Source organism: Pezoporus occidentalis, unplaced genomic scaffold, assembly GCF_034315485.1.
Source record: "Pezoporus occidentalis ecotype Australia unplaced genomic scaffold, CSIRO_AGI_Poc_V1 ctg102, whole genome shotgun sequence".
NCBI classification, from domain to species: Eukaryota; Metazoa; Chordata; class Aves; order Psittaciformes; family Psittacidae; genus Pezoporus; species Pezoporus occidentalis.
In genome coordinates this window covers 581,103-594,854 of record NW_026912801.1, presented here as the reverse complement: position 1 = coordinate 594,854, position 13,752 = coordinate 581,103, and the positions used below count along the sequence as shown (strand labels likewise).

The following is a 13,752-nucleotide window of genomic DNA, read 5'->3' as shown; positions in this document are numbered from 1 at the left end:
CTGCTAGGAACATCACTTTAATGTAAATGCAAACCGGGCTCTCCATTACCCAATATTTATAGATTTGGAGCAGATGGAATGAAGAATATTCTGCTACTTCCAGGAATAATTACTCAATGCAAGTTTTCTAGAAGAAAACGTTTGCTTCAGATTGAACAGTCACTCGGTTCCCTTTATTAGGTGGAATGGCTTTGAATCTAAATCTCATGAGTAAGTAGCTGAAGAGGAAAGCTGAAATAAAGCTTGTAGAGGCTTGGAGCAAGATAAACTGGAAGGCTGCAAAACTCATAACTCGTAGTGGGTAAATGAATCTGCTTTCCATTTTGTCTCAAAAGTGTATTGTCTTGAAATGACACTTGAAAGCGCACGTCAGTCCCTGATCACACCTGCAAATTAGAGCAATGAAAGGCTTTCTGCTTCCTGGGAAATTAAATAAGCAAGGATTCAATAGAATGCAAGTACATGAATGTGCGTGCAAGAACTGTTTGCCTTGTGTTCTTATAAACAAACCCAAATCTTCATGGTAAGCCTGTGTGATTCACAGTAAAAACTGAGGCTGAACTTCTAGGTGAGGAGGTGGTGCTCCTGACACTGTCTGGTGTCCAGAGGAGTTTGACAGTCTTGCACCTATTCAGGACCAAATACTTCCAAATTGCCTAGCCCTCAATGGCCTTGGCTTTCACAGACAAGTTAATAGACAATTTGGATATGGATGGTTGGAAAGGCAGCTTGCTCTTGCTTCTTTAAGCATGTAGCCGAACAAAAGGGCTCTTCACAAGCATTCTGTTGCCATAAGAGAGGCTTACCTAGAGAGTAGGGCTTGTTGGGGTCTTTGTAGGTAGTTTCTTCTACCTCTTAGGAGGCTACTCAGCCTTTGAGAAGGTCTTGAAGCAAACTTATTATCTGCATAAGATACTGGTTTGGAAGTTCTAGTGCATCCTGGTTTCCTGCTTCAGTACAAGTGTCTGGAGTTCGGTGGAGTTTTATTCTGGCTTTTGCTTCTCTGTGGAGCTGGAGGAGTGTGGACAAATGGTGCTCCTGACTGGGTCTTGATCTTCTGACTTGCCCTCTGACTTGAATAGCAGAGATGTTAACTCCGTTGTGAGACCACTGCAGACAGAAGAGACTGGAAGAGTACTGGGAAAGATCAGGCGGTGGGGAGAAAGGGGAGGGTTGGATTCTTCTTTCAGAGGAGTAGAAAACACAGTTGTGTTTGAAAGAACCATTTGAAATAGTCTACCAAGGGCCTTTCATTACTATCATGCTTGTGCAGCTTTGGAGTGCTGAGCTGATAATTCATCCTGCAGCTACACCAGTGTTGCAAGGGCAGGGGAGGTAACGTCAGTATAGGCTCGGGGTGGGTGAAAACACCCTGTTTGGGAGCAGCAGTGTTAGATTTGCTTGTGCCAAGCATGACATTGCACCTTTAGGCACAGCAGTGGTGAAAGTGTGGTGCCTGCCCAGATTGTAGAAACTAGAAGGCCTGGGATAAAAAACAGTAGGTCTGTGTAGATAGGGATGTTCCGAGTGTTTTATGTTTAAATCTGTCTCTACTTCCTGGGCCCTTATTTGCAACTCTTCCAGCCTGCACAGACCTTCCTGCTCATGCAGAGTCCTGTTAGGCTTTGGAATGAATGGAAATGAGCCACTTGAGGGTCTCTCGCTGTGGAATTAGGCCTTTCTGCAGTACAGGCAAGCTGATGAATGAAACATGCGTTGGGAAACTCAGGTGAAATTGTGTTAGATTCTTCACCCCCCTTTCAGACTACTCTGTCTGCATTTAAATAGGGACAGGCTCTGTCTTCTGCATGTGGCAGTGGAAATTGGCTGCTAAAAACCCTCTCTCATGTGGAAGCTGTACATTGGCATATAGCATCTTCCTGCTTCACCTTCTGAAGCCAAGGTGAAGCGCCTGCATCTGTTGTTGTAGATTACTTGGGCTGGGTAATTGAAATAGGAGGTTCTGTTTCTCCTGTGTTCGGCAGAATAAGGTTGTAGCAGTGTTTCCTCTAGCCCTAACCAGTGATCAGTCAGCAGTGCTGGTCTGCATATGATTCGGATTTGAGTAAGGCTTCAGAGTTGCCTTCCTGGCTTCTCTTTAAAGACAAGGCAATTCAACATCATAACTACTGTTAAAGTAAAAGGCTTCTACAATGTTTTTATTGGGGTTTTGGCACCATTACTGCACTCTGAGAAAAATACTACAAATCCAATGAAAAAAGGCAGAAGAGAATTGGCTGTTTAAGTTTTTCCTTGAATTAGCATTGAAAGTGGCATCTTTCCAGGGAAAGTGTTGCAGGGGGAATAGCAGTAGGCATATTATGAACAAAGGAAGGAAACGTTGGCTCTGCAGGGCTGGTGGTAAGTGGTTTTAATGTTTCAAATCAGTACTGAGCAGTTACAAACCAGATGAGAGTTTACAGTTGAAACCTTGAAGATGAAAGCTCAGTTTACTTTGGACCCTAAACTTGCAGTGTGCTGCACGAGCACCTTTGACACGTGAGGCCCATTGCCTAAATAGCATTTGAACTGCAGAGTTGCACTTAATTACATAGTTGTGCTCTTCACCATTAGTAGCTCAGTATATGTTTGTGCAAACATGCATGTTAACCACTGAAACTGATTAAACTCAGGCTCTTAATTGCTCTGTTCTGGCCATTTTTTCTTTAACTCATTCAATACTTGAAGACTTTGCCCAAGCAGAGTTTTTATCTCAGTGTTTCTGTTTAATTTGCCTTAATGTGAATTTCTCTTGCACAGAGTTGGCCCTGGTCAGCAGGCTTTAAAACAAGAAGTGAGGTCTTTGATATCACATTCCTTTGCTTAGGAGAGGTCACATTAGGCAGGTACAGAGGTGGGATGGGGGGCTGATTGAGTGTTACAGCTTGAGCTCTTTGGCCAGTTTTCATTTGCTCTTTAACTTGGGTATTACCATGTAGAAAAGGACTTGATTAAAACTTTGGCCATGTCAAGGTGTCCTGTGAATTGCTCATTCAACAGCTCAGAGATAGGAGGCACCAGATAAAGGAGAGGCTGAGCCTGTGCAATCAGTATCCTGTCTGTTATTACTCCGCCAGTCAGCACTTGTAGCAGCAACTCATGGTTTAGCTTCTACTTTGCCACTAACGTTAAGAGCAGTGTTTTTATCTTGGAAACCATTATTTGTAGGATTTGGTTTTTTCCATATGTTCCGAATTCTGTTGCTCATGAATTTTGGTAAAGCCTTGTTTGACTTCCAGTATTTTTCATCTCAGTGTCCCATGTCCCCACCTGGCTGTTCGTTCCAGGAAAATAGGGATGTGTGCCTTGAGGTACCATTCTGCCTCACTTAAACTTTGTCTGGGTGCTCCTGAGACCATATTGTCTGACTAGAAGTCTGCCTTTGTAGCTTGTATTTCTGGATTTCCTTTGAGTCGTAGAGGTTAAACTGCTGTTGCAGTCTTTCTTGTGGCTTTCATTCTGAAGTGAGAGAGAAATGAAGAGCACTGGAGCTTCTGTGCCCCATGGTACAGTGGATTCTGCTGGGAAACAGCACTGACTCTACAGGTCTTACTCAGATCGGTAGCATTTGTTAGATAGTGGAGCTTTTGTTTTGAGTTGGGTTGGTTTTTTCCCCACAGTATCACTATGATTTTTAACAGCACTCTGCTTAATGTTTATGTGGCTTTTAAAATAAGAAAATTAGTGGGTTGAGTAGATGTGTCTTATTAAGCTGGTATTTTATTCACTTTATCCAAAATGGCACAGTTTTGTGTGGAGTTTGAAGTAATTTAACAGAAACTAAGGAAACACCCTGCTGAAATACAGATTATCTCCATCAGGTGCTGTTACCAGTCCTTCGAACTCATATTTATCTCATCTCATTGAAGAAGAGCTCCCTGTGCTCTCGTTGAAGTAATGTAGAAGCAAATTTCAGTTCCCTGAGTGACATAAGCAGCCTCCAACCTGCGTTTGATGTAAAGTGTCCAACATGAGCAGATCAAACAGGAAACACTGGTGTTGGGCACAGCAGCAGCTTGGTCTGTCTGGGTTGTGGCAGCGTGAGCTATGGGGTATTGATAAGGTAGATGTAGAGTTTCCAAATACATGTGCCTTACCTTCCTGGTAATTACGCTCTTCAGTTACTCCTTAACTGTGGAATGAGGTAGCACTGTGTTGCTGTGTAGTTTTAGAGGACATTTAAACATGATATAGAGTATTTTAAAAGCTGGTTGTGTGAAGGTAACCAAGAGATGTTTCCTTTTGAGTTGGTACATCTTGGAATTCTGTAGGCTATTTGGAAGGGGGTGGTTTGTGAAGGAAAGTGGGGCTGTTAATAGATGGGAACATTTTACTATGGAAATGATTTTTGCAGGGTGGGAGATGTATAATTGGTTTAAACGTGTCTGAGAGGGACTGAAATAGCTAAGCATTGCCTGAATTCAGCAATATAATGTGAAAGAAAAAACCCCATCTGTATTTATATCTGATGTCTTCCAATTTTTTCTCTCTCCATATCTGTTGTAGTTCCTTCAGAAACAGGTAACTTTCTTGGCAGTCACTCTGTGTCTCTGCATTTTGCCTTTTGTACTGCTTTTCTTACCATAATACGTAACAGAAACTCACTGTCTTTGCTCGCACATTTATGGCACTGTAAAACATGCATGTGTAACTTCCCAGAATCGTTTATAGAGTATCCTGCAGTTAGTTGGTGACTTCTCACCCTTGACTTTTACCTGTTCTGAGCAGTTGAAAACACAAGGATTGGGGTTGTGCATCAGCACAAAGGTAGCAGTATTATGGTACAGTGATTGTTTCAGAACAGTTAACAAGTGACCCCAGAACTTGCCTGCTAAAGGCATCACGTTTAGTGATGAGCTAAAATACAATCTCAGTTAAAAGTGTTGGCCTCCAGCTGTGTTGGTGCTGTCCCAGGTCACATCACACAAGGTGATGGATGCAGGTTTATGGAATTCCATGTGAGCCCTAACAGTGTTGTGCCTCCTCTTGTGTCCTTCCTCCATTTGCCTTTCTTGTTTTACTGATTCTTCTATGTTTGAAATTAATACTTAGCTAATAAACTCCTTATTTCTCATACATCTTCTATAACATTTTGTTCCATCTGAGCTTATTAACAGTGCTTAATCCCTTACCCATAGTTGGTCTTTGTGTTGAGCAAGCATTTCATGAGACAGTGCTGAATGTCATTAGACAGACTGAGCACAGTTCACGTTAATGACAGATCATACCAATATATGTGCAGAACCTCACTGTGAAATTGGGTAAAACAGGAATAAGGAGCTATGTCAGCAGTCTCCTGTGCTGGTTTAAAAACTGGAACATCAGTGGCCGGCTTCATATGTTGTGAATTCTTTTCATGATGGCTTTAAAGTTCATTTTCCCTAGTAAGATCTTTGTATCTTGCCAAAAGTTAATTTAAGCCACATTCTTCTATATCTGGCACTGCCTGGTGATTTGATCTCATCCTTGCTAAAGGTCTGAAATGTTTACTCCTTATTGTAGCAGTAGCATGATAATAGGAAATTGTAGATTGCAGGCTTACTTATTTTAGGCTTATTTTGTTATTTATAAGCTTATAACAAGCCTATATTGTTTTCTAAAGTTCCTTCTCTTGAAGTGTGCCAGCTCTGAGATCTGGTTGCTTACAAATACAAAGCTTGGCTTCCTTGATGAATGGCTCTGTACGTGTTTTACAGCACTTCAACATTCTAGTGTTATTCCTTCCTAAGTCTGGTTTGAATGAAACGTGAACAAGTGAAAATCAAAGCTCATGATCGTTATTTTTTTATATACTTTTAAACAGGAGCAGACCCTTTCTGCCTATTTATTTTCATACGTTATTCACAACCACTATGAGGGTGCTGAGGCACTGGCACAGGGTGCCCAGAGAAGCTGTGGTTGCTCCATCCCAGGCAGTGCTCAAGGCCAGGTTGGATGGGGCTTGGAGCAAGCTGCTCTAGTGGAAGGTGTGCATCCCTGTGGGTTGGAATTGGATAGGCTTTAAGGTTTTTTCCACCCAAAACCAGTCTGGGATTCTGTGAACAAGAGGTGGAGAGTTTCTGAATCGTGCTGTGGGATTTGGGTAAGCTGCTGCTTGAGAAAGCTCTTGCAGGCAGGAAGTCATCTCTGTTCACCTCACAGTGGATGGTGCACCAAGCTGATGGATAATTGAGTTACACTGCAAAGGGAATAGAAGCGTGTGCATGCATGCTGGTGTGCTGAGGAGTTGTAGAAATAGAAGAAACTCAGATGTTTGAAGAGAAAATTGTAATTTACCCATTTAAGGGAGAGGGACTGGGTTGCACTCACGCTTCTTTGACATTTGCATAGTATGTTAGTGTGCAGTTTGGGCTGTTCGGAAAGTGCTTACTACGAGGATTGGGTTTGCTAGAGGAATGGGGATCCTCAGGTCATCTTTTTTGTTCTTTTTTTCCCCAAAAACCATACATGTAGTTTGTGTACTGCCTCTTGAAATAACTGAAAGTAATTACTGCTATTTTTTGATACATTAGAATTGAGCCTGTACTTTCACAGCTGTTCTGAGCATTAAGTGCCTTTCTAACGTAGTCCTGTTGAATACCGCAACTACAAGATAAGGTGAATGATACTTAATGTGCTTGTGATTCAGCTGTATTTGGTTGTTCCTCAGAGAAACTAATGTGTATGTTTCCTGTACATAACCAAATTAATTTCACCCCCATCCCTCCCCTCTCCATTGTAGATGCTTTTACTGATTCAGCCATCAGTGCTAAAGTCAATGGTGAACACAAGGAAAAGGATCTTGAACCATGGGATGGAGGAGAGAACACCGCTACGGAGGAGCTTGAGGCGTTAGAGACAGATGTTGTAAGTAATGCTTTTTATCATGTATGGCAGCCTGTAGATCAGCTAATTCTCTGCACATGTGTTGCAACAATTCCTTAATCTTAATCTAGTAATGAACTTTGGACTGAAACTGCTGCCTCCATTGTATGGGTTGATGTTCAGTCTTTGCTGGCAGCTGCCACAGTAGGTTTTTACCATTTCAATAAGAATAGCTGGATTTCAAATGCCAGTTTTGGCAAATATTGACAAATGGCAGCAGCTGTGGTAAGGGATGTGTTTGACTCATGGACTGGCTGAAAGAGGAGCTTTGATTAAGGACTCCAAATTCAGCAGTACACTGAAGTGATTTACGTTTAATCAGAGCATTCCTGTCTGACTATCACTGCATTTGGAAATTATGGTGAAATTGTGCTTAGCTAACTGTCTCTGGGCTAAGATCAAGGAAATGGATGGAAGTATGACCCATGACTTAATAAGCACAGATACAATCTCAGTAGATTATGAATCGTTAGATGAAGAGTATGGTCTCAAGTGACATTTCCTTATACACCATAGCAGTCAGCTCTTACTCAACCATTCATTCTTCTTAGTAAGGTATTCAGACTGCAATATATTAAAGAAAAAGGATGGTATTTCTGATTACAGGAGAATCTGCTCATATTACTGTGTCGCTTATTAACTTTGGGTAGAACAGTTATCCTGTCAATTTTAGTGTACATATTGTACAGCTGAGATTTATTAGAATACTTAAGACTGTCAGTGCTTTTATAAAACATTCACAACGTTTACCATTGTGCTTTGAGTGCTGTAATAGCAATTTTACTAAAGTGGGGAAGTTGTGCAGATCAACAGGGGTGTTCTGCCTGTGGGGTGTGTGGCTCACATAATTGCATTAATAGTGCCTTTGAAAAGCTGGAGCGTTTGCCACAGCAGAGGACACTTCTAACGTTCAGAAGCATCGGTTTGCACTTGGGGAAAAGGCATTCATCTATGTATTCCCTGCTAGCCAGTAATCTTCTGGTACCAGAGTGAGCATGGTACTTAAAACCCATCATAAAAGGAACACAAAACCACACAACAAACAAGAAAAACCTGGCTTTTGAAGGTAAAATCTGTGCATCTGGTGAACAAATGTCTCTGAAATAAATTGTGGCTTTAGTAACTTTGCTATCTGGACAGTGAATTTATAGGCCCAAGGAAAAGGGCAAAAGGTTTCGTTTCTGCCATCAGCCCTCAAGTTTGAGGGAATTGTGTTTCCAGTGTCATTTTGAAAAACAAACATCATTTTCTTCTAGTCTAATGGATGGGATCCCAATGACATGTTTCGTTACAATGAAGAAAATTATGGTGTAGTATCAACTTATGACAGCAGTTTATCTTCTTATACGTAAGTTCCAAAATATTTTGTTATTAGATTTGTATTTCATGTTCTCCCTGCTTCAACAAACTGTATTCTGAAGAGAATTTTGCATACTCTCTAAAGCTGTGGAATCGAGTAACTGAAAATGCAGTGAATGAATAGTGCTTAAGAAACCTTGCCAGCCTTTTGTGAATAGTTAGATGTAGTAATCATTATATGTTCCCTTAAATGGACACAATTCCTTCCTATTGCAACATTTTCTGAAGTTAGGCATGCTATAATACTTGCTTCTCACAAAACCCTTTATGAATAAGGTGGAAAATACCGAATTGTGAAACTTTGCATAGATGCTGTATCTATAGTTTGTGTTTAACCTAACAGAGCAGTTTCACTCAATCCTGATTTTACTGAGCCAGTTGATCTGGGTGATGTTGGAATGCTGCTGATGACTGGGGGGGGGGTTGTGTGCTGTGACTTGTTTAGCAGACTTGTCCAGATCTAAAGTAAAGTTTTACTTACAGTATAATAACAACTTGAATATAGAAGTAGTATAAAGCCTGCTCTGGCTACTTCGGCAGCGTGGACCTGTTCCCAATAGTCTGCAGCTATAATGTTAACTGCAACTGCAAAACAAATCAATTGCAGATGTTCAGCAGCCATTGTGAAATGTCTTTAATGTTTTCCCACTCTTTTAACCCCCAAAGTGTAAACTTGGTTTTGAATGGCAAGGAATTGTAGGGAATATTTTGATTTTTACTAGTCTGCAGGTCTTGGTTCAACAGTTCTATTTCTACTATTTTGTTAAAATTGACCTGTGACAGGGTGATCATCTAAGTGCTTTAATCGGCTTACTTTTGAATCCTGGAGAAGCTGCTCTTTCATATACTTCACTGCTCTAAGTACTTTTTGTACTTTTGAACTTTAGTCTTCCATCTTTCTGCTTTGTGGATATTAATGGAAAGAGATTAAAACCACAAAGGTGGCTTTAAATTAATGCCATTGTCAAGCAACTTGCTCTGCATCTCAGGCTGCTAAACTGGGAAGCTCTTTTCCTGGTTCTCCCAAGTATGTGATGAGCAGCAGCATAGCTAAATGAGTATATGTGCAGCTGAAGGATTGTGAAGGATTTATTGTTTGATTGTTTTCCCTTCCTAGAGCTAAGCACATATAGTTTGTCAAACTGCATGAAGGTGCAAGTTTGTGTTCTAGCAAGTGTACTGCATTAGCATGTTCATCACCTGCTGTACATGCTTCTCTCATCACTGGGGTTCAGACCAGCTTTTCTCCATTAGAAAACATAAATCCGTAAGTTCCATCAGGAGTTCTTTTGCTTGGTTAGGTCGAAATCCCTGCTACCATACATCCCTTCATTTGTTTCAGTCACTTTAAATTAATGAGGATGTATTGGGTGTTCTTAAGTGTAAGCTTAATACAGGGCAAGCAAGGCCTGTGACTTCAGGTTTGTCTGCTTTATGTTCTTGCATAGCTTGTTTGAGCCAAGCCAAAGCTTTACGCTGAAGGGTAAGGGGTTTATTTCATATCCTTGAAGCTCCCATTGATAAGGCCGGCAGATGACTGGCCAGAAGTGTATGAGGAAAAACGTGTGATGCAGTAGCTGAGTGCTGGCTTGGATTTGGCAAAGCCACTTGTTTTCCTGGTTGTGCCACCAACACTTGAGTAATCTTGCATATGTTAGTACATACTTGGCTTGTGTCTCCACCTACGTTCTTTGTTCTTTTTTTGTATTATTCCAAGTACGTGCAGTAGTGATTCTATAATGCCCAGCATAGCGTGGTCCAAGCCTCAGCTGTGTTCTTTATGTAGTTTATTCTGAAGTAAGGTTGGATGAAATGACTTCTAGAACTCAGTATTAGAACTGGGGAAAAAGTGCAAAGTTGCTTTGTAAATCCTGATTCTTAAACACAAATTAGAAGAGGTAAAAACCAAAACCATGGGTCGACAGAAGGAGTTGCAGGGTGTGATGTCCATCCCTAGTCATCTTTCAGTATTTCATTGCTTCTGTGTTTAATACTTGGTGGCTTTCCTATGGAACCTACGTATGCTTTTTGCAACACGCCATTACCTAATAGAGATACGTGGAATGAACAAGTTTGAGGTCCTAGGACATGGCAAGTGAGTCATGGGTTTCTGGTCCTGTGCTCTAATGTGTTGCATTCATCTTTTCTGCAGTTCCTCGTAACAGGAAGAGCTGCAGTTCTATGCTGGAATTATCAAAGGATTAGGAATGTAACTGTTTAATTTCAGTAGGACTGGGGATTCTTGTGTCCATTGGGAATGTGTAAATAGCTAAAGAAATTCAAATGTGGTCTTTTAGAGCAGCTTCCTATCTAAACAACAGGCTGGGGCTTTTTATTACTAATGTACTCAACCATGTGAAAATTTGGAGCTTTTGCATAGCTTTAGGGACTGGGGATTTTGCAAGTCCTATGGAAGAGCTCTGCAGCCTGACCTCAGCTCTCCAGGCAGGTACATAGCACTGAATTCACACCAAGTATCCAATCAGTCCAGGAATATCAACATACTAAAAAAGACAGCAAGTCTGCTGGCTTAAAAGCAATTTGCTTTCCTCTTGACTTGGTTAGAATTAACGCAGTGTCATTTTTGTAGCTCCTTTGTGCTTTTGGATGCATTTCAGAGGTTCTCTTCGTTGTCTTTTAGGGTGCCATTAGAAAGAGATAATTCAGAAGAGTTTTTAAAACGGGAAGCCAGAGCAACTCAATTAGCAGAGGAAATCGAATCAAGTGCCCAATACAAAGCTCGGGTTGCCTTGGAAAACGATGAAAGAACAGAAGAAGAAAAATACACTGCTGTTCAGAGAAATGCTAACGAACGAGAAGGCCACGGTGTGAACACTAGGTACTTGCATACACTGTCGATAGTAGTTTAAGTGATGTACATGTTTTGGTACCATTTACTCATTGAAACTGCTTTTTCAGCAGGGCTCATGAGGTTAGGAACCTTGTGTAAACAGTCCTGTGCTGGTTTTGGCACTCACACTAACTTGTGCACCTCTGCCTGGCCCGTATTATCTCTGTGGTGAATTCAGACCGAATTACAGGAAAAGGCAGTGGTTATGGTATGTTGTGGGGAATTTCAGGCATTAGGACTAAAGCGTTCAGTGTCTGTGAGCTCATAGAAAGTGGACTCTGTGGTCAGTATGAAAAGCCAATTCAGGAGGTGAATGTTAGGTCAACATCTGATAGTATTTAGAATTTTCCTTTAGCTTGATTTGAGAAGGACAGAAAATGGCAGCAGAGCACTTGGTCAGGTCCTTTTCATTGTTCTGTCTTGACACTGATAGAAATTTGCTGTTTTTACAGAGAAAATAAATACATTCCACCTGGACAGAGGAACAGAGATGTCCTGTCTTGGGGAAGTGGAAGACAAAACTCGCCAAGGATGGGCCAGTCTGGATCAGGCCCACCAATTTCAAGGTCTGGATCCCATACTTCAGAATTCAGTCCTAACTCTGGAGCAGATCAAAGAGTAGTTAACGGAGGCAAGTATCTGAAGTCTAAACAAATGTGCTTTATAAAATTGCAGTCAATTACCTAATTATGTTGCAACTGCATCTCGTGTGGTCTTTGGATGTGTATTTTGTAAGCTAGATTAGCACCCATCATTTAACTCAGAGGTTGTGATTTTGATTTGGGTTTAATTTGTGATGGAACACGCATTTGGCTGCGCTGTACGAAGGTTTTCAGAGCAGAAATGTCACTGTTTTCCCTCTCAGTCACCTTTGTCTTAGATGATGGTGCAGTATCAGGTTTTAAAGGTTAAAACCTGCTTTGTGTAGTACTGCTGCTGAGCTCAACGTGGAGGAGTAGCAATGCTGCAATGCTGACGCCTAGTGAAAGGGAGGTGGCAGCCGACAAGGCATCTTTCTTCCTTTCTGGTGCATGGATCAGTTCTCTTTCCCATGAAAAAGGATAAATCAAAAGAAGTGTTAGGGGAAGAGGAATCAAAGCCTTCTCTCCAAATAGCTATTTGAGTATTTGCTGCTATACACATGGGTAATATTTATAAACAGACATAGTCACCGTATAGCAGGGATTGGTGTTCTGTAAACCAGACGCCACATAGCCGAGATGGATTTCAGCAGTAGCCTATCCTAGAGGCATTCTTTTTCAAAGTTAAAACTGCTATTACAAGAGGTGGCTGTGAATAAATGATAAATGTCGAATACTCAAGTGCCTCTATCTGGAGAGAAAGTCTGAGAACCATCTAAAGGTAAGTGAGACTTCCTTTTGAAATACAGTCAGCTGTATAAAGGATGAACAACTGAGTCTTGCCCAAACAGTGCGAACCTTGACATTTGTTCATAGTAGTCGTGGTTTCTGTCATACTATTAGTCTGCTGAATGAACATCGTATACCTAAAATATTCAGAATGGCTTGTGAATTAAATCTCTTTGATTTGGAAACAGTGAGCCCTATATCCTAGATTAAAATACGACATTAATACTTCAGATAACTGCTAAAAGCATTAATGGCAGGATTCAGACACTGAACACCGCTGCTTTTTGTAAAGATACAGTTCCTAGAATTGATACTGCTCATCATTTGGTTTGAAAGTAGCAGTTTGTAGAGTCAATACTATATGTGAACCGCTGTTTGAGAACCTCTAGTAGCTATTTAAGGACCTTGTCAAGAGTGGTGCGTACTGTAGAACATATATATAATAGGCTAACAGATCAAACTTTACTGTCTATTCCTTAGTAGTATTTGTAGATCCTAATTAACCCTTTGGGGAGTTTCTGACATTCAGATGTTAAATTTGACCTGAGGTGGAGGAAATAACCTTGCAGAGACCGATTTTCTCGGTTGCCGAGCTAAACTGAGCTATCCCCAAAGGGTTAAACATGAAAAATCATTTTGTCATATTTTACTTTTTTTTTTCTGTTGACCTTTTTCCCCATAATTTTTCTTTAGTTTTTATACTTTCCTTCATATCATTTGTTCTGTCAGGTGTTCCCTGGCCATCGCCTTGCCCATCTCCTTCCTCTCGCCCACCTTCTCGCTACCAGTCAGGTCCCAACTCTCTTCCACCTCGGGCAGCCACCCCTACACGGCCGCCCTCCAGGCCCCCCTCGCGGCCCTCCAGGCCCCCGTCTCACCCCTCTGCTCATGGTTCTCCAGCTCCTGTCTCTACTATGCCTAAACGCATGTCTTCAGAAGGTACAATACCACGATTTGTTCATGTTTTTGTTTGTCTTTGTTTAACTCCTTTGTGAGTTTAATTACAAAATTGTTTTTCCTCTTCATTACTTAACCTATATTTTGTGTTTAACTTTAGTTTTATCAGACTATTTCTATTAACCTTTTTATTTGAAGAGCTTTACAAAAACAAAATAAAGCTGTGACATTTCCCAAGTTGGTATGAAATCAACTCAGCTTTGTAAACGCTGCTCAGTGTCTTAACTTAACCAACAGCAACATGCAGGACCTGATAACTTGGAAGGGCCTTCTTAGCAGTATGAATTTATATAACATATCAGATATTTTAATACAGTTGTTCCACAAAAAGCAGTTCCAAATTGAACTAAA

The 13,752-nt window shown here is 41.0% G+C and overlaps 1 protein-coding gene across 11 annotated transcripts in view; it reads left to right on the top strand.

The window, feature by feature from the left end:
• Positions 1 to 13,752, top strand: part of ATXN2 (ataxin 2) — a 51,616-nt gene that overhangs the window by 11,536 nt on the left and 26,328 nt on the right. For 8 of the 11 annotated variants that reach the window (XM_062614643.1, XM_062614667.1, XM_062614632.1 and 5 more), the window contains exons 6-10: positions 6,722 to 6,846; positions 8,121 to 8,212; positions 10,865 to 11,062; positions 11,527 to 11,705; positions 13,174 to 13,383. In XM_062614643.1, the coding sequence (XP_062470627.1) occupies positions 6,722 to 6,846; positions 8,121 to 8,212; positions 10,865 to 11,062; positions 11,527 to 11,705; positions 13,174 to 13,383 (804 nt within the window). The remainder of the gene's footprint in view (positions 1 to 6,721; positions 6,847 to 8,120; positions 8,213 to 10,864; positions 11,063 to 11,526; positions 11,706 to 13,173; positions 13,384 to 13,752) is intronic. The other 3 variants (XM_062614681.1, XM_062614675.1, XM_062614689.1) reach the window with 1 other exon arrangement.